This window comes from Panulirus ornatus, chromosome 1, assembly GCF_036320965.1.
Source record: "Panulirus ornatus isolate Po-2019 chromosome 1, ASM3632096v1, whole genome shotgun sequence".
Lineage (NCBI taxonomy): Eukaryota > Metazoa > Arthropoda > Malacostraca > Decapoda > Palinuridae > Panulirus > Panulirus ornatus.
In genome coordinates this window covers 91,547,538-91,568,953 of record NC_092224.1, presented here as the reverse complement: position 1 = coordinate 91,568,953, position 21,416 = coordinate 91,547,538, and the positions used below count along the sequence as shown (strand labels likewise).

At 40.0% G+C, this 21,416-nt stretch overlaps 1 protein-coding gene across 1 annotated transcript in view; it reads right to left on the bottom strand.

The window, feature by feature from the left end:
- The window catches only part of Vps16A (vacuolar protein sorting 16), a 125,427-nt gene that overhangs the window by 75,120 nt on the left and 28,891 nt on the right, over window positions 1-21,416 (bottom strand). Inside the window, exons 6-9 of the mRNA XM_071665315.1 lie at window positions 20,616-20,791; window positions 13,745-13,907; window positions 9,236-9,319; window positions 8,217-8,342 (exon numbers count right to left, since the gene is read on the bottom strand). Of these exons, the coding sequence (XP_071521416.1) occupies window positions 8,217-8,342; window positions 9,236-9,319; window positions 13,745-13,907; window positions 20,616-20,791 (549 nt within the window). The remainder of the gene's footprint in view (window positions 1-8,216; window positions 8,343-9,235; window positions 9,320-13,744; window positions 13,908-20,615; window positions 20,792-21,416) is intronic.

The following is a 21,416-nucleotide window of genomic DNA, read 5'->3' as shown; positions in this document are numbered from 1 at the left end:
CATTCAAACTTACATCCCAACTAACTTGTCCCTCAACCCTGCTTTTATTCACATTCACTCTCAACTTTCTCCTTTGACACACTCTTCCAAACTCAGCCACCAACCTCTTCAGTTTTTCACTAGAATCAGCCACAATGCTGTATCATCGGTGAACAACAACTGTCTCACTTCTCAGGCCCTCTCATCCTCAACATACTGCATACTCATCCCTCTCTCCAAGACTCTTTCCCTTACTCACCACCCCATCCATAAACAAATCAAACATCCATGATGACAACACACTCCCCTGCCACAGACCAACCTTCATAGGGAACCATGCACTCTGCACTCTTCCTACTCAAAGACATGCCTTACACCATTGACAAAAAATTCTAATTGCTTCTAGCAACTTACCTCCCACACCACATATTCTTAAGACCTGTCATATGCCTTCTCAAGATTAATGAATGCCACATATAAACACCTGATCTGCACATCATCTACCACTTCTGAAGCCACACTGCTCCTCCTTAATCTGATGCTCTCTACATTCCTTCATCTTCTCAATCAATAACCTTCCCTACAACTTACCAGGACACCACATATTCTTAAGACCTGTCATATGCCTTCTCAAGATTAATGAATGCCACATATAAACACCTGATCTGCACATCATCTACCACTTCTGAAGCCACACTGCTCCTCCTTAATCTGATGCTCTCTACATTCCTTCATCTTCTCAATCAATAACCTTCCCTACAACTTACCAGGTATACTCAACAAACTTATATCTTTGTAAATGAACACTCACCTTTATCCCCCTTGCCTTTTTACATTGGCATTCTGCCAATCCTCAAGCACCTCACTATGATGCATAAATACCATGAATATCCTTACCAACCAGTCAACAACACAGTCATCCCCTTTCTTAATAAATTCAACTGCAATACCATCCACTCCTGTCACCTTGCCACATTTCATCTTCCACAAGGCTTTCACTACCCCTTCTCTCTTCTCTTACTTTGCATATCATCCTGACCGAAACACCCTACAAATGCCACTCTATCATTAAACACATTTAACAATCCTCCAAAATACTCACTCCATCTCCTTTTCACTTCATCACCACCTGTTATCACTTCCCTCTTAGCACCCTTTCAACGATTTTCCTAATTGTTCTCTAATCTTTCACATATCATTTACCTCCTTCCAAAGCATCATTTTATTCTTCCTAAAGTTTAATAATACTCTCCCACTCCAACTCTCATTTGCCCTCTTTTTCATTCCCTGCACCTTCCTCTTGACCTCCTGCCACTTTCTCTTACAAATCTCCCAATCATTTTCACTCCTTCTCTGTAAGTATTGCCCAAACATCTCTCTTTTCTCTTTTTTCTCTTTCACAGGCAACTTTACTTCTTCATCCCACCACTCACTACCCCATCTCTTGCACGTGCCATCACTGCTTCCCCAAATACCTTCCATTCCTCATTCATTCCCCTCACTTCATTTGCTCTCAACTCTGGCCATTCTACACTCAATCTATTCTGGCATTTCTTCACACAAGTCTCCTTCCCAAGCTCACTCACTCTGACCACTCTATTCTCCCCAACATTATTTCCTCCTTTTCGAAAACCTCTACAAATCTTCACCCTCGCCTCCACAAGATAGTGATCAGAAGTCCCACCAGATTTACACCCAAAACTCTGACTTTTACATGCCTATCAATCAATATGTAATCTAACACAGCCCCTTGACCATCACTCCTACCCACATATGCATATTTGTGTAAACCTCTCTTTTTAAACCAGGTATTCCAAATCACCAGTCTTTTCTCAGCACACAACTCTACAAGCTCTTTACCATTTCCATTCAAAATACTGAATACCCTATGAGAACCAATTATACCCTCAACTGCCACATTACTCACCTTTGCATTTTAAATCATCCACCACTAATACCTGGTCTCATGCACCAAAACTACGGACACAATCACTCTGTTGCTCCCAAAACATTTGCCTCTCATGATCTTTCTTCTCATGACCTGGTGCATAAACACCAATAATCACCCATCTCTTGCCATCCACTTTCAGTTTAACTCACATCAGTCTAGAATTCACTTCCTTATAGTCTATCACACACTCCCACAACTCCTGCCTCAGGAGTAGTCATACTCCTTCATTAGCTCTTGTTTTCTCACCAACCCCTGACTTTACTCCTAGAACATTTCCAAACCATTCTACTGTTTTACCCTGAGCTTCATTTCACTCAGAGCCAGAACTTCCAGGTTTCCTCAAACATACTACCAATCTCTCCTCTCTTCTCATCTTTGTTACATGCACACACATTCAGACACCCCAGCCTGAGACTTCAAGGAGGATGAGCAGTCCCTGCCTGGCTCCTTTTATTTCCTCTTTTAGAAAATGAAAGACAAGAAGGGGAGGGTTTCCAGCCCCTGCTGGCACCCCCTTCAGTTGCCCTCTATAGTACACAGGGAATACAGTGGTAGAATTTTTTCTCCCCTACCTCAGAGAATATTAAAAGGACATAACCCATACAATACTAATGGCCCTGGTGAAATTTCATCATATATGCTAAAGATGAGTGCAGATATGCTATATAATCCATTTCAATTATTGTTAAACATGTCTCTGGAAACAAGGAAAATGCTAAGGGAATGGAGAAGGGCAAATGTCATGCCTATATCAAAGAAATGAGATCAGAAACTGACATCGAAGTTCACACCAGTCTTACTAACAAGAGGGGTGTGAAAAGTTCTGGAAAAGATTACCAGAAAGCAAGTGGATGACTTTCTACAGAAGAGAAATTATCTAAGTAAGAGACAGCACGGTTTTAGGGAAAGAAGGTCATGTGCAATTAATCTCTTTAGACTTTTATGATAAAGTAAGCTCAGTCTCGGACAAAAAGGGAAGACTGGGTAGCCTGTCTATATTTGGACTGCCAAGAAACATCTGACATTGTGCCATTTGGAAGGCTGATTAAGACACTGCATCAAGAGGTAAGTGAAAAGCTAGGAGACTTGCATAAGCTTACATGGGAAACTCAACAGACTCCAAAGTTGGTCTTAAACATGGCTGATGAAATTCTACTCAAGCAAATGTAAAATAATGAGGATCTGTCAAAACAAAATACAGCTTTAATATGATTATCATCAAGCAGGAAATAAGCTTCAAGATTCAGTACACAAAAAGGACTTGGGAATTGATAAAATCTCTAACCTGTCTCCAGACCCCACATCAAGAGAATGGATAAGAGTCACACTGTCTACTGGCAAATATCAGAATAACCTCATTTAACTAGAACTGAGAACCTTAACTAAAAATGAAGATCTTAATCACCAATGAGGTTCTCATTAACAATAATGAAGTTGAAGAAAAGTTTGGTACAAGTGATCAACGACAAGCTATATCTGAGGTTGCTTTCAACACCCCATGTAATGTTGGTCAACATGACTTCTGCAAAAAAAAAGAAAAAAAAAAATTTCTAAACATGGAAATTTAAATGATCTTTGGATTGCTCTTGACAGGCAAACCTGGGATGATATAGTCAATGAAAATGACAGGAACATAGCTTGGAAAAGCTTCAGTAAACCTTCAAAGCAGTTGGGGGCACATATGTGATAATGCATAATAGAGGGTCTATTTCTACATCAAAGTCAAGGTGGTAGAATGGTCAAATAAAAAAGTGCCTGTTGTCTAATAAAATAGCTCATATGAAACTCAAAGAGACCAATGACCAACATGATTGAGTAAGTTATGCAAATTTGCATAATGAAAGTAAGGGAGCTATATGACAAAGTAAACATCAATATGAAGCATATATAGCTGAAAATAGCAGTCATATGGTCCATTAATTATAGGAAAAAGTGACTTGTTTCAAGAGAACAAAGACATGGCATAAATCTTAAAGTACCTTTTTTCATCTGTATTTATGATGAAGACACAACCCATGCCCTAAATCCAGTTTCAATGAAGCAAGAACATTCTTCAACTAACTGACTCACCTTGGAAGAGAGAGGAGTGAGGAATGACCTGCTCACAACTTTTAAGTTTTGATAACAAATCAGTGACATGGACATTCAACAGTTCTCCGAGAGTAGTGGAGACAGAGCAACTAGAGGAAAAAACATGAAATCAATTAAGAACCTTGTTCAAAAGGATGTGAAGAAATATTTCTATAGTATAAGAGTGGTGGATATATATAGAGTATAATAACTGAGGACAACATTAATCCAGACAACATACATAAATTTCAGAAGTTATATGAGAGTACAGAACATTCAAGAGATGAGATATCATACATAAATTTAGAGGTTATATGATAGTATACACAATTAAAGAGATGAGACTTCCATACAGTACAAACAAGTAATCACAAACTGTAATTGATGAATCCCCACTAACCCCTACTTCATTCGCCCATGTATAATCATACATGTATCTATCTTAATCACAATTTCTCTTTCAGTACACAACTCATCATGCTTTTCTTCATTTTTATCTACACTAGGGACCCCAGCGCCTCCCCGAAAGCATAAACTCAACTGTCACATCACCCACCTTTGCATTCAGTTACCCTAATACAAAGATCCATTCAGCTGTATCAAAATTGTGAAATCAATCAATTAGCTCCTCCTAACATGCATTATTCTTTCCTTCATTCCTCTCATTACCATATACATAAGCACCATCGATCACCCATCTTTTCACAGTCTACCTTCATTCAAATCTCACATATAAACAACATTTCACAGTTTACTCCTCACTACTCTAAATATTCCCAAACCATGCCACCTCCTTACCCTTAATTTTTTTTTCACGCACAGCCAAAACACTCAGGTCTTCTTCCACATATATAGCATCTATCTCTTTCTCTTTTCATCCTAGTTGCTACTAAGCACATTCACACAACATCCTTAGCCTTTGTGGCTAAATCTCCATTTGGCTCTTTTCTTAGTTCCTGTCCTCAGAAAATGATAAAAGAGGGAGGAGGTTGGGTATCCAGCTCCCCACTCCCACTCTCTGTTATATGCATGAAATAAGAGGGTGGTACTCTTTCTCCCCATCTCCCTTAGACAGATATCAAATAAAATAAGAACACAGATCAAATGCCACCCCTACAGAGTTTGATGAATATTTGCCGTATCTTAAGGAAAGGCAGATTGAAACAAGATAACTTTTAATGGCTACTTCTACACACATATCTTGCTTTTCAGTGAACTGAAGGTCTAACAAGTATACAGAAATTGTGGGGACTGAGTAAACGAAAGTACCATTCACAATACATATAATAGTACTAAACAAAGTAAATAAAGACTTAACAGTCTGTAATCTTGATATTTTGAGAGTCTCGCTAAGACAAAAGGATTGACTTCTAGTTCAGCAAATGACCTTCAAATGAGAGAATAGTAAAAAATGTGGTAAACCAGAGACAAACATAACAAAAGTCTCAAAACCAAAAGAGAAATGAGGAAACAGCAATCTCTAGGACAGTGTACTGGAAGGAGGTGAAAAAGGAAAGAGGTGATTGTAAGAGTGGAGATGTTTGATGTGAGAAGTAAGGAGGGGGAATTGCTGAATCAAAAGGAGGACGTGAAAGGAAGATGGAAAGAGTATTCTGAAGAACTGATGAATGTGGGAGAAGGCGAGGCAGCAGTTGTTACATGCACAGGTATGGAGGAGTGAAGGAAGAGGATACAAAGGAGGTAAGAATGACAATAATAAGGCTGAAAGTAGGAAAGGCACCTGGGGTGGTAGGATTACAGTAAAAATGCTGAAATATGGAGGAGAAAGTGTGACAGAGTGGATGCATCTTATAAGCATGGAAACGGAGGGTTGAGCCTAAGGATTGGTTGAAAGCTATTATTGTTCCTTTATTCAAAGGAAAAGGTGCAATGGCTGTATGTAGCAATTATAGGGGAGTAAGTCTATCAAATATAACCAGGAAAAGTGTATGAAAGGATATAAATTGACGTTGTGATGGAAAGGTGGGGGATGTGCGGATTAGATTTTTGTAGTAAAGATGGCCGTGGAAAAGTCTTTGGCGAAAGGTAAGAAGTTGTATGCAGCCTTTATGGATCTGTAGAAAGCATATGACAGAGTCAAGTGGAACGCTTTGTGGGATGTGTTAAGCATTTATTGTATGTGGGGAAAACTGCTGGATGGTGTAAAAGCCTTCTACGGAAGAGCAAATGCATGTGTAAAAGTGGATGGAGAGCTGAGTGAAAGTTTTGGGATACATTTAGGTGTTAGGTAAGGCTGTATGACATCACCGTGGATTTTTCATATGTATATGGATAGAGTGATAAGAGAGATGAAAGCAAAATTAGGGAAAAGGGGTGCAGAGATGGAGTGTGGCGGTGAGATATGGTGGCTAGTGGCAAGCCTGTTTATGGATAATACTGTGCTGTTTGTGGAAAGTGAAGAGGAGTTGCAGAGGTTGTTTGTGTGTTTTATAATGTGTGTAAGTAGAGGAGATCAAAGATAAATGCAAGGGAAAGAAAAGTCAAGGTGTTTGAAAGGAAATGGAGTGAAAGTAAAGATTTGGTATAACCATAAAGTGTGAAAGAAGTGTGCTAAACTGTGCTGTGGATATGGGTGGGTGGGTGGGTGGGAGACTGGAAGAAGTAAGGGAATTTAAGTATTTGGGAGCTGCGGGAAAGTATGGTGATATGGAAGGAGAGATAAGGGAAAGACCAGTACAGGGTAGAAGAGTCATTGGGCCCCTTAACAGAACAATGAAGGGTAGAGGTGTAAGTATGGAAGTGAAGAGAGGATTAAGGGACAGCATAGGCCTCCCAACTCTGACCTATGTAGCTGAAACATGGATGTGGAATGAGGTACAGAGGTCAAGAATCCAGGCTGTGGAAATGAGCTATTTGAGAAGGGAATGTGGCGTGACTAGATGGAATGAAGAAAAATGAAAGGGTGTATGAGAGATGTGGTATGGCAAGAAATGCTCAGGGAATGAATTATGGAGAGGTAGAATGGGTGAAATGTAATATTTTGAGGTGGTTTGGTCAAGTGGAAAGAATGCAAGACTGGGAGTTTATAAAGGGAGTGTATGATAGTACAATTAAAGGGGTTGGTGTGAGTGGAAGACCATCCGTGACTTAATCAAATACGGAGGAGGAATACAGGAGAAGAACAGAAGAAGAATGTGTGGAATGGTGTTTGCAAGGTAGGCATGTAAGGACAGGGATAAGTGGAGATTCTTTTTGCCGTGGCCACCCCTTTATGAGAGTTCCCAGAGGAAATGGGCATCAGAGATATAGATAGATAGATATAGTGTTCAGCAATGATTGACAAGTGCATGACCGTCATTTTCTAATGTTACCAGACATTGTGACCATAGTGTCGTGTGACCATTATATATACAGAATAGTTCTATCACAACTGGCATCACTGCTAATCAGAACTATGTAAATAGCACTTACCTTTAAGAGCGAGCAATCTCTAACCTTCTGAGCATTAAGAATAAAAAGCATTCAAACTAACCCAAAGCAGTGTCCAGCATGAGTAAGAGTGGGTGCAATGAGAACTGTTGAACCCTGATTTAATATGCTTGACAAGAAAATCCATTAACAGAATTCACATCAGAATGATTAAGATAGTTATAGATATAGTCCTAGTAATAATCATAGTAATGAAATTGATAAGAGTCAGTAATGAAAGTGATCAGTATTTATGCACTGTGTATTAGTAATTACAAATTTCCTTTTCCATGTAAATCTTAATGTTTTGGAAGTTTGTAAAGAAATGTAAATGTTTATCTAAAAATAAAACAACTAATTTTTCATTCCCTGGTTCTTATTCTTCAACCATGTACGATGTATGAATAAAATATTGGGTTCAGGTCATTCAAATGTGAAGTGTGAACATCACTTTTGTCATAAAGTTAGAAGTAAGATGAAGAGAAAATAAAGGCTTTGACTGCTGTCATCTGAAAACAGAGAAACTGCTTTGGAACAGACTTGTTTCGGTATAGATATGACTAAGTTACCTGCCATGACAACTTTAGTAACTATATCAAATGTACAGATGGCAATGATGCCAAGGCATAGTCAGAGTTACTCCCATTTTCAGCTAAAGATCCAATATTAGTTATTTCTTTAAAGAAAATTACACATTTCTATTTTCTGGGAATGGTATTACTGTCTTAGCTACTTGTTTTCACTAAAAAAAAGGCTCTTTAGAGCAATACCAATATATGAAACTTACCCTGAGAAGCATTTTTTGAGTTTCTGGGCGGTATTCATGTTGAGCAGCCTGTAGGCACTGGGTAACTGCCTCTTCAAAGCAATCCTTTATCATACCTAAACAATCATTGGCGCGGGTACTTCGCTCCTGGAATGGTCATGAGAATCTGGTTTTAAAATGTAGTGCAGTAAAACAGTTGGACATATATGTAGGTTTTGAAAGTTGCAAAACCTCTTCTTTCAGAGGCAGTTTCCTGCAAGCAACAAATTATGCTATATATCCCTTGGAAATACATGGGTCAGGTCCAGCTTAGCTCTTGTACTTCCAGTGAGGAGGCACAGTCTTTACAGTCACTCATTCGGAAAAACAGAATCACCCTAGGCCAATCACCAACCATCACTGAGCTGATGTCACTGATCCACTTGCTCCTGGTTGTCCAAAACTCTTACTTGCATATCAAGGTACCATCCCAAGATGGTCACAAAAGGTACAAAGAAAAGTTTTTTTTGAAGAATGGGAGAAAAGCATGAAATGGCAAGAAAAAACATTTCTTGTAGGACACTACTGTGGACAAAAAAGATTTTACAACTTTCAAAACATATTTCACCCCTTAACAGTTTGTCTTGCAAACAATGAAAGTATACCCACATGGGGGAGGAGGGTTTAAAGAAAAAGCTTTCAATTATCTAATATCAGAAACAAAAATAAAAACTTTCTATAATTAATAAGAGCTATACAGGAATCTAACACTAGTTGAAGGAATTCTCAGAGGCACATAAATCAGATCCTCAATATCTAAATGAAAGTACTATCTGATGAAGGTGGTAAAAAGAATGCCAACAGCACTTTTTTCATTTTCCCAACAAAATGTTCCAGAGAAAGTTTGCATTACAGACCATAAACATAAACACTAAAGAATGGATGTGAACAAATGTGGCCATGTTCATCCATTCCTGAAGTGAGAAACAGTAAAGAAATACAAAACACAATATCATTTACATAAGATTCTATCATGAAAGTTAAAGGGACACCTGACTAACCTGGAAGCCTTTAGCAGCTTCAAGAAGCAAAGCACCTGGAGCCATTGAGCCAATGCCAAGAGTCTCTGCCACAACTAACGGTACCTGTAGGATATACACACATTCATAAACATAAGGATAGTAGCTGCGAATGATCAAGAGAGGTACAAAAGAAAGCAAGAGGAGTTCAACAAAAAGTACAAGAACTTAAAAAAAGGGGGTGGGAGAGTATATATGAACTAAGAGAGAATGACAAAATATTCTGGGAGCTGATTTTTGTAAAGAGAACAAGAGAACAAATGGAGGAGCAGTGAGCTGAGCAGATGGGAAGAGACAAAGGCAAAGATGTGAAAAAGAAATGTAAGCATTTTGAAGGACTGCTAAATATGTTAAACAATAGGGAGGCAGAAGTGATGTCTAGTGTGAAAAGGCATCTTGAGTGACAGACTTGGCAAATGGTATGCTGAAAAGAGAGGTAGTGAAATCCTTGCTTTAGGTGTAGTGTAGTTAACTAAAAGGACTGCATGGGATTGCAGCTGAGTTTTTTGAGCTATGTGGTGGTTTAATATATCCCTATGCACCTGCATATACCTACATACTTGCCAGCTTCCTTCTCTATACAGATATTGCTAAGAGTATTCATTCTGAGCTTGTTTTCATAACAGAGAAATTAACTGTAAGATACAAGGATTTGGGTGTCCATTTTAATAACTTTCATGGCATAATATTCATCTCACTCCTAAATGCACATGATGATGTTCAAATCAATAGTAAGAATCAAGCAACACACATCTACAGAGGAGTCCTTTATAGGTGTATAAGCTTTTATACGTCATGTAAAGGTAAAGTTCATAATTCTGATACTGTTAACCCTCAAATAGAGACCAACATCTGATGACCTCCTAGATAAATGGCAGTCAATATCAAGAGGTGTAACTTTTCTCACCTCTGTTTAAGTATCCAGCTAATCTATGAAGATCTTTTCCACAACCAAAACGGCATGGGAAAAATTCTGCTCTCCTCAGTAGTCCTATGACCAATACCAAAAGTGTAAAACCACTGATCTGCTGGTCATACGTAGACAGCGACCCCAAGGAAATTACAAAAGAGTATTGGATGACCTAATTAATGAAAAGGAGTACTAATGATATCTACCTGTTTGAGAGCAAACTGAAGAATAACATGAGAAATGTGAAGAAATAAGAGGCTTTGAGAGATTTTGGCAGGCAAGAGGGGGCAGGGGGAGGGGGAGAGCTGGTTGGCTGGCACATGAAGTGTTCCCAATGACCATGTCCTCAAGGAAGAAATCAAGTAACAAACGCACCTTATTTTCCTTGTAAGTAATCACTCACTGCTGTCACATTCATTTTTCATGTGATCTATTATGAGATATTGTGAACAAATGGGGCCTCGTTGTCGTTTCCTAGCGCTACCTCGCACACATGAGGGGGGAGGGGGTTGTTATTCCATGTGTGGCAAGGTGGCGATGGAAATGAATAAAGGCAGACAGTATGAATTATGTACATGTGTATATATGTATATGTCTGTGTGTGTATATATATGTATACATTGAGATGTATAGGTATGTATATTTGCATGTGTGGACGTGTATGTATGTACATGTGTATGTGGGTGGGTTGGGCCATTCTTTTGTCTGTTTCCTTGTGCTACCTTGCTAACGCGGGAGACAGTGACAAAGCAAAATAATAAAATAATAATATTTGTTATTCACAACCAATGCCATTCAAGTCATCAGTGCCATTCAAGTGTCAGCAAAAAAAAGGAAAAAAAAGTTAAGTCTTACATTAAGCTCATGATAATGAAAGAAATATAACCTTCTATATCCTCTCTACATGTGCCAAACACTTTCCCTCATACTGATCTGAAGTGTGAAAAAGGTACTATTTCTTAATATAGAGTATTCATGCCATTACCACAGAGTGAAAATAATTTCAAGAAAAAAAAATAAACAAGATCACCCCAACGTCATCTTTTATCTGGGGCTATCAGTTATATCATCAACACCTGTGATGCATAATATTTTTTCAGCTGTGCTATTGCAAGAGACATCTAAGAATAAGAATCATATATCAACAAACCTTTTTTCGAAGGTTTGTTGAATGTGTTTAATGACAGAGTGGCAGATATAGGGTGTTTTGGTCGAGGTGGTGTGCAAAGTGAGAGGGTTAGGGAGAATGATTTGGTAAACAGAGAAGAGGTAGTAAAAGCTTTGTGGAAGATGAAAGCTGGCAAGGCAGCGGCTTTGGATGGTATTGCAGTGGAATTTATTAAAAAAGGGGGTGACTGTATTGTTGACTGGTTGGTAAGGTTATTTAGTGTATGTATGATTCATGGTGAGGTGCCTGACGACTAGCGGAATGCTTGCATAGTGCCACTGTACAAAGGCAAAGGGGTAAGACCGAGTGCTCAAATTACAAAGGTTTAAGTTTGTTGAGTATTCCTGGGAAATTATATGGGAGGGTATTGATTGAGAGGGTGAAGGCATGTACAGAGCATCAGATTGGGGAAGAGCAGTATGGTTTCAGAAGTGGTAGAGGATGTGTGGATCAGGTGTTTGCTTTGAAGAATGTATGTGAGAAATACTTAGAAAAGCAAATGGATTTGTATGTAGCATTTATGGATCTGGAGAAGGCATATGATAGAGTTGATAGAGATGCTCTGTGGAAGGTATTAAGAATATATGGTGTGGGAGGTAAGTTGTTAGAAGCAGTAAAGAGTTTTTATCAAGGATGTAAGGCATGTGTACGTGTAGGAAGAGAGGAAAGTGATTGGTTCTCAGTGAATGTTGGTTTGCAACAAGGGTACGTGATATTTCCATGGTTGTTTACTTTGTTTGTGGATGGGGTTGTTAGGGAGGTAAATGCAAGAGTTTTGGAAAGTGGGGCAAGTATGCAGTCTGTTGTGGACGAGAGAGCTTGGGAAGTGAGTCAGTTGTTGTTCGCTGATGATACAGCGCTGGTGGCTGATCCATGTGAGAAACTGCAGAAGCTGGTGACTGAGTTTGGTAAAGTGTGAAAGAAGAAAGCTGAGAGTAAATGTGAATAAGAGTAAGGTTATTAGGTACAGTAGGGTTGAGGGTCAAGTCAATTGGGAGATAAGTTTAAATGGAGAAAAACTAGAGGAAGTGAAATGTTTTAGATATCTGGGAGGGGATTTGACAGCGGATGGAACCATAGAAGCGGAAGTGAATCATAGGGTAGGGGAGGGGGCGAAAATTCTGGAATCCTTGAAGAATGTTTGGAAGTCGAGAACATTATCTTGGAAAGCAAAAATGGGTATGTTTGAAGGAGTAGTGGTTCCAACAATGTTATATGGTTGCAAGGCGTGGGCAATAGATGGAGTTGTGCGGAGGAGGGTAGATGTACTGGAAATGAGATGTTTGAGGACAATATGTGGTGTGAGGTGGTTTAATCAAGTAAGTAATGAAAGGGTAAGAGAGATGTGTGGTAGTAAAAAGAGTGTGGTTGAGAAAGCAGAAGAGGGTGTTTTGAAATGGTTTGGTCACATGGAGAGAATGAGCGAGGAAAGATTGACAAAAAGGATATATGTGTCAGAAGTGGAGGGAACGAGGAGAAGGGGGAGACCAAACTGGAGGTGGAAAGATGGAGTGAAAAAGATTTTGAGTGATTGGGGCCTGAATATGCAGGAGGGTGAAAGGCGTGCAAGGAATAGAGTGAATTGGAACGATGCGGTATACCGGGGTCGACGTGCTGTCAATGGATTGAATCAGGGCATGTGAAGCGTCTGGGGTAAACCATGGAAAGTTGTGTGGGGCCTGGATGTGCAAAGGGAGCTGTGGTTTCGGTGCATTATACATGACAGCTAGAGACTGAGTGTGAACTAATGTGGCCTTAGTTGTCTTTTCCTAGTGCTACCTTGCGCACATGCGGGGGAGGGGGTTTTCATTTCATGTGTGGCGGGGTGGCGACGGGAAGGAATAAGGGCAGACAGTATGAATTATGTACATGTGTATATATGTATATGTCTGTATGTGTATATATATGTATACGTTAAGATGTATAGGTATGCATATGTGCGTGTGTGGACATGTATGTATATACATGTGTATGTGGGTGGGTTGGGCCATTCTTCCATCTGTTTCCTTGCGCTACCTCGCTAACGCGGGAGACAGCAACAAAGTATAATAAATAAAAAATATATTAACTGGAATTTGAAATGAGGGCAGGAACCATTAAACCTCATATGAGGCATACACCAGTCCAAAGTTATTCTTCAGATGAAGAATAGAGCAGTGTAAGGGTTAAAGAATCTCTCACAGCTGACTGTGAAAAGAAAGCATTGAGCCAATTCAATTGATCATAGAATGGCATAACCTTAGTTTGTGCTGATCCCATCATACCATGATGAAACAAAGTCCAAGGAGTATGAATGAAAAATATTACCTGTGCATTAGGAAGAATCAAGAGACCCCAAAGAAGATTACTTTTCACCATTTCATCATGTTAAAGAGTCATTGAGAGAGAAAAATCTTTTTTATTCCTTACTCACTTTCTGCAACAGGTCATGGGTAATACTACCCAAGACCCTCAAGCCATCAGCTTCCTGTACCAGATGTGAGGTAGAATCTAGGTAGTAGCTTGTGGCATCTCCATTCATACTTACTACCTCTAATGTCATGTCCCATAATAACACCACAGCCCCTGTGCCACACCTGCAACAGAATCAGATTCTTTATGAGATATTGCTACTAGAAAAGGCAGATTTTTCATCTCCCTAAAACTCTTAAAAAATAATTTCTCTTCTCTTATTTTCCCCCTCTTTAATCCTTTTCATATTTCAATTCAGGCTTACCGTTGGTGTGAGCTTTCTATGACTGAAGTCTCTAGCATTAAAAAAGCATGCATTGTCTAACCATGATGACTTTATTTACTATTCTTTTCATAAGGTTGAGATATGATATAGCAGATTGTAGTTTTGCTGAATATGAAAAATTACGAAACAATGCAATGGTTTTACAAACAGAAAAGAATTACCTACATATGACAATTAGTGAATCTTACATTCTGTTTCAACATGAATCAATTGTACACAGCAATCATTTCACCTCCCTCTCATTTCACTAAACAACCATGGTAATAATAAACACAGATACACTTCCATCTTTATAATGAACCATTTGCTTATCATATCATTTACTTTCTTACATGCAATATCTCCACTATCCTCAAAGGCTCCAGCTTAGGTGTCTGAATGTGGATGTAATGAAGATAAGGAGAAGGGTGAAATAGGGAGTATGTTTAAGGAAAGGAACCTGAATGTTCTAGCTCTGAGTGTCACAAAACTAAAGAGAAGAGGAGAAGAATGGTTTGGGAATGTCTCAAGGGTAAAGTCAGCAATAAATAGGCAGCCAACAGCCAGGCTGGTATATTACCAGTGCTACTTGCCAGGGTACCAGGAGAGTCAGTGACAGTTGCATTGTGAGCAAGCACTTCAGTGGTTGTCAAGTTGCACTCTTCTGACCCAGGTAGCTGTTTTTCCTTTCTGCCTTAACCACATGTGACTACTGGCACTCTGTCCACAAACATATAATCTCTCCTTGTTACACATAACACTTGACAATACTTAACTCACTCAGCTCATTCTTAGCAACCATAGATTTTCCATGGTGAGCACTATGCACTAGCCCTGTCTTTTGGCAAAATGGTAAGAGCAGTAGATAGCAGTAGTGGGTAGGAACATTTAGGCACAAGCATTAGGAAGAAACATTTAGGTAAAGTAATAGGCAGCTGCATTAAGTAGACATATCAGGTAGAAACATTAGGTAGGAGCATCTGGAAACACTGCACTAGAGTTGTCCTCTGCCAGTGGCCTGTGAAGGGTGAGGCACTAAAGGTTAAGAGGCAGCACCAGAGACCACTAGTTATGGAGACTCTATTGCCGAGTGCCGAGGCCACTCCTAGAGGAAGTTCCAGTTGGAATGGGCATCAGAGATATAGATAGATAGTGTGAGGGTGAAAGTTATGGAAAGGGTAGTAATGCTGCTGAAGGAGTAATGGGAAGGTGTGAAAGAGAGAGCCCTAGACTGATGTGGGTAAATATGAAAGTGTATTACAAGGGGTGCTTATGCACTTGGAAACAACAGGACCAAGGAGGAGCAGTGAGTGTTTTGGGAGAAAATGAGAGTCTGTCAATGGTTTTGATGAAAAGGATTGATTACTGGTGATGGCTGATTTGAATGTGAGAGAAGGTAATATGTCATATGAGGGTATAATCAGGAGGTATGGGGTACCAAGCATTGTAAAATGGAAATGGTAAACAGCTTGTGCAGCAGTGTGCTGTAAAAGGAATGGTGACTGGGACATACATAAGTAAACTTGGGTGATCAAGCACAATGGAAAGTAGGCACTATGGATTCTGTATTAAATGATAGGCAGGTGAATGTGCTGAGAGGGGCATCTGGTGGGATGTCTGGTCAGTGCTTGGCAGAGGCAGGGGTGAAGGTTTGTAGGGGCTTTAGGAAAGCAGCAAATGATATGGGTGGGGAGAAGGTAAAAGTGAGTGAGACTGGAAAAGAGGCTCGTGTAAAGAGAAACCAGGAAAGACTGAGTGTAGAAAGCAAATAAAGCTAGGGTGAGAAATGGAATGCATACAGGGAAGCACTGCTTACATGTGTGACAGAAGTGTGAAGCAAGCAGATGGAAGGTGGACAGGAGAGAAAGGATAGTGAGTGAAGGGATCACGAAGCAAAGCTGCTAGAGAAAATGGAGGGAAGTGTCTGGTAATCATAAGAAGGAAAGGAGTGCAAGTGATCAGGAATATTGCAAAGAACTGGGTGCCCAGCATGCTGAGGTGGGCTTGTATTGGATCTTTGTTTCTTGTGTAAGTGTTGAGTATTTGTGGTTCCTAAGCAGTCAGTGATTGTTCTGAGTGCTTTATTTTGTGGCATGCAGCTTTGTTATATGGCTTCTGAGAGGCTGGAAGACTAGGCAGGTTAGGCATAATTTAGAGTGAAGCAAACGAACTGTTTGTTTAGGATGCTGAGGGATTCTAATCTAGTCCAAACCTGGAGCCTGTAAGTGGTGTGTAGGCATTTAGTTTTGTTTGATTTTGTGTTCATGTTGCTGGTACGGGTAGTTAATGTCATGCATGTATTTTATAAGATGCCTAAAATAGTTGATATTTCTGTTCAGAGGGTGCAGTTCCTTAATTATGGGGCTGGAAATTGTGAACTAGATTAATGTCTCTGGAATTACAAGACTGACTGAAACCTTTGTGGAGATCCAGACATTCTGTTTAGGGTGAGTCATTGTTCCAACAATGCAATGTATTGCTGCAAGTTTTTTGTTGCTACTGTGGTGTCAGGGTGCTGTGACTGAGAGGCTGTCTGCACAAGAGAGGACCAAGTGCGGTATGCTGAAGGTAATAAGAGGTCATATCAGAAGAGACCGAAGGCGCCTGGAAATAAAGCTGCTCCTTAATTAACTCCACTGCAGACTTTGATGGCTTTTGTCACTATTGTGGAGGATGGTGTCAAATGTCTTTTGTGTGAAAATGTGTCATGGAATAGTGTTAAATGCTTTGCTGATGTCTACTGCCACTAGCGTTGTGCAGAATGGGCTGTGATATACGAGAGGTCAGTGTTTACAGTGGTGGTGGAGAGGTTGAGCCTGATGTTGAGTTGTACAGGTGAGATTGGGATATTTTGCTTTGTTCTGTTTAAGTCAGTTTTCAACAGAGTTTGAATACTGAAGACAGAAGTGATACATGGTGGTGGGAGAAGGGGGGATTGGGTGGTTTGCAAGGCTTTAGGATTAGTATTATGATAGTAAGTCTCCAGATGTCTGGGAATTTGAAGTGCAGTCAGGAGCAGCTGAAGATGTATGGCAGTGCCATACACACTGCAACTGGGCCAAAGTGTTTTATGTGGCAGACTGATATTTTCTAAGGACCTGCTGAGGAGTTCTTCATGGTATTTATCGTACTGCTTGAACCAGTGGGAGTAAAGGGTGGATGGGTAGTTGTTTCTGAATGGATTCTGCAGTAGCTGTTCCTGAATGGATTCTGCATAGTTCTTTATGACTTCAGGATGAAGCTGGTTTATGGCTGATTTTTGTGTAATGTCTCATGAGCATGTTTGTGTGTTCTTTGAGAGAAGGGATATCATTGTAATGGGTCAGAAGTGCTTCAAGAGTGATGGATGGATTAGTGCAGGATGTATGATTCTTCTTTAATGAGTGCTACAGTTGACTGATGTGTCTTGTGGTTCCTTGAGGAAGGAATCACAATATGTGATCTGCCTTTCAGTGATTAAGTGTTATTGAGAGCTTGGATTTGTTCTCTTATTCCGATGGTAAAAGGTTATGTTTGAGTTGGTTTCTATGTCCTATGAGAAGTGTAACTTGGGGCAAGAAATTTGGGTTATATTTCTTTCTATGTCCTTGCACATGTATATGTATATGTGCATTGTTTGTGTAAGTCTTTTTGATGGTTGTACAGATGAGGTGCAACAAGTGGCATGTTATCACCAAGATAAGGAGATGATCAGAGAACAGTTTGTGTAGCATGCTCTAGGCAGTCCATGTAAGTAGCGCTGGTGACCAGAAGGTGATGATTGGAATGGCAGACTGCTTGAGATGGTGTGCTGGAGTCTGGTTGGCTGGGTGAGCAGGCTGGCGATATTGATGGGTTGCAATTTGTATATAAGTAGCTCACCTTAACGTATTGTATGTGATGCTGACACAAGCTGGATGGTGGGACTGAAGTCTCCAAAGAGATAAGTATCAAGTGTGCTGGTTGGGATTATATATAGAAGGGCAAGTGGAATGGGGAGTAGTTGGTAAGCAGCCACTGGCCAGGAAAGTATATTACTGCTACTACCCGCCTGGGTAAAGGGAAAGTTTGGGATGGCTGCATAGTGAGCAAGCACTTCGGTGGTTGTTAAGTTGCACTCCTCTGACACAGGAAGCAGTCTTTTCTTTTTGCCTCACCCATGGGTGGCTGCTGGCATCCTGTCCACAAACATACAATTTCTCCTTGTCGCACATAACACTTGACAACACTTAACTCATTCAACTCATTCTTCGTAACTCTAGATTTTCCAGTAAGCGCCATGCACCAGGCCTGCCTTTTGGCAAAATGTAGAAGCAATTCATAAAAGTAGAAGGTAGGAACATTTGGCATGATCATTAGGTAACACAGTAGTTAGCCTTTCCTGCACCTCCCATTACTAATTGGGAATCTATGAAGAAATAGAAGTAGTAGGCAGGAATATCAGGTAAGAGCATGAGTTAGAAGTTATGAGTGGGAACATTAGGTAGACATATTAGGTAGAGGTACTGGGTTAGAACATTTGGTAGACACATCAGGTAGAAGTAATGGGTTGGAACATTAAGCAGGAACCTTTGGTAGACACATTAGTTAGTAGTTGGTATGAACATTGGGTAGTAGCCTCTGGAAAAACTTCACCAGAGTTGCCCTCTGCCAGTGGCCTGTTAAGGGTGAGGCACTATAGGCTAAGATGTAACACAGGAGTTCAACAGTTATGGAGACTTTTTAACTATGGCCACGTCTTGAGGGTGTTCCCAAAGAGAACGGGCACCAGAGGTATAGATACAGATGTGGAAGGGGAGGTATGTAGGTCTTAATTATGTTGTTGTTAGTATTGTGAAGTTCAATTCTTGCAGACTGTATTTCTAGTGCTATCACTGTCTGTGAGCAGTTTTGTAGTGTCAGTGGTGGTGGAGGATAGTATGGTTTGGTGGACAAGTGTTATGACTTCTCCACTATCTTCTCTTATGGTTATGTATTTGAAAAAAGGTGAAAGAGTTGATCTGGATGAGAGTCTGGTTTCTTGAATGCAGGCTATGAGGATGTGTTCTTGGAGGTCGCTGAGTATTTCAGTATTTCATTCTGATGGGACAGGCAATGATATGCAGGATGTTTAGTTTGCTGTAAGGGTTCTGAATAATAGTAGAGTTGATTTGAGGAGAATGAGACTATGCATATTTCGCTGTTGTTGGTTGAGTGTTTGTGCTGGAATGAGATGGGTTTGCAAGGGAGGTTTAGGGAGTTACTGCATGAGTAGTTGCTAACGCTCAATGTTAGGAGAAATCTTTTATGCACGACTGTGAAATACAGCAGAGGGTGTACCAATGAGTCCAGATGGAGCATCTGATGGAGTACTTTTTTGGGGATAGACATTTACCACTGTGGGCATAGGTATGTTGGTGGTCCGGGGTTAAGGTTAATGTTTCAAGTCTGAATTAGTAGTTGGGAGACAATGATTGGGCCATCACCTCCCCATAGTGATAAAAATGTGTGTGAAAGTGTTGAATGTTAGAGTACAACCTATGGTCCAGCACAGCAGCCATGGATAGCTTGATGTTGTGCTTTACATGAGAGCAGGAAAAGGGTGTATTCTTTAGGGCAGGAAAACCTAAGGTGAGCAAAGTACCTCAGTGAATGGAAGATGCACAAATTGGCTGACTGCAGACTATTCTCACTCAATCATAGCTGAGCACACATACTCTGTCCTTACATCGTCAATCTGATTCCCCCTTCTCTTTGTAGCCTCCAATTCTGATACATATACCCTGTTTGTCAACTGCTTCTCACTCGTTATCTCCAAATGTCCAAACCATTTAAGTACAGCCTCTTACCATACTTCCTGCCCGATGAGTCTCTTCTACTTACCAAAAACATTGAAAATAAAAAATAAAAAAAATTTCTTACTTCCTGCTTCAAGAATTTCTTCTACTTATCAAATACAGCAAAAATAAAAAATAAAAAAAACTGTACTAGTGGCTATCATCAGAACTTGATTGGATCTTGCACCCATTTCAAGACTCAGAGATGAAAGATGAATGACATCATAAGAATCAATATCTTTTCTACAGATGGTGACTAAGATGAATCTTGACCTGAAGGAAGTGAAAGTGCCATTCAACCATACAGAAGATGCATTATATACCTGGAAGGTTAACTTCTCCATTCCACTGCTCTGTATACTTTGTGATACAGCTGCACCCCACCATCCACATGCCACACACTTAAGCTATGCTTCCCTAAATGCCTTCCACTCCTCTTTCATTTTCCTGGTTTCATTTACTCTCACACTATACCTTCCTCATTCAGTCTTCCTGATGCTGTATCTCAAGACACAAGGCACTTTTCATTGCTAACTCACTTTCACATGCTATTTCCTCTTTTCCTGGACCCACAACCAACTTTCACTCTCATTTCCATCAAGAAATGATCAGATCCTCCACCTACAACCCTTCTCAGCTCACTCACATTCAGGAACCTCTTTGCACGTGTACTGTACACAATCAGTTTTAAGAAAATTTATGTGCTTAAATAAAATGTCAGACAAAAGCTTTAAGTAAAATTTGAAAAATATATAATAAGAAAAAAATCTTACCAGGCAATCTGCTTTGGCTTGACTTGGCTCTTGACATCATACTCGCAATACTTAATACGAATATCTGAAGAGCCAATCCACAGCTTCCCAGTGTCAGAGAGAAGAGCTATGTGACGAGAATTGGTGGAGACAGCCATTTCTACAATACAGCCACCTGGTTCATTCCATTCTGGGTACTGTGATTAAGAAAAAATGAAAACAGTAAATATCACTTTATCTTCATACTTGATTGCCATTTCCTGCGTCAGCAAGGTACTGCCAGGAAACAGATGAAGTAAGGCCCATCCACTCATATGCACATTTATATAAGTAAACGCCCATACATGCACATATACATACATATACATATCAACATATATGCATACATATACATATCAACATATACACAAACACAGACATATACATATATATATATATATATGTACATATTCATACTTGCTTGCCTTCATCCATTCCTGGCATTACCCCACCCCTCAGGAAACATCATCGTTATCCCCTACTTCGGCAAGGTAGTGCCACGAAAACAGACAAAAAAGGCCACATTCATTCACACTAAGTCTCTAACTGTCATAAGTAATGCACCTAAACCACAGCCCCCTATCCACATCCAGGCCCCACAGGCCTTTCCATGGTTTACCCCAGACACTTCACAAGCCCTAGTTCAGTCCATTGACAGAACACTGATCCCGGTATACCACATTGTTCCAATTCACTCTATTTTTTGTATGTCTCTCACCCTCTGGTACGTTCTGGCCCCAATCACTCAAAATCCTTTTCACTCCATCCTTCCACCTCCAATTT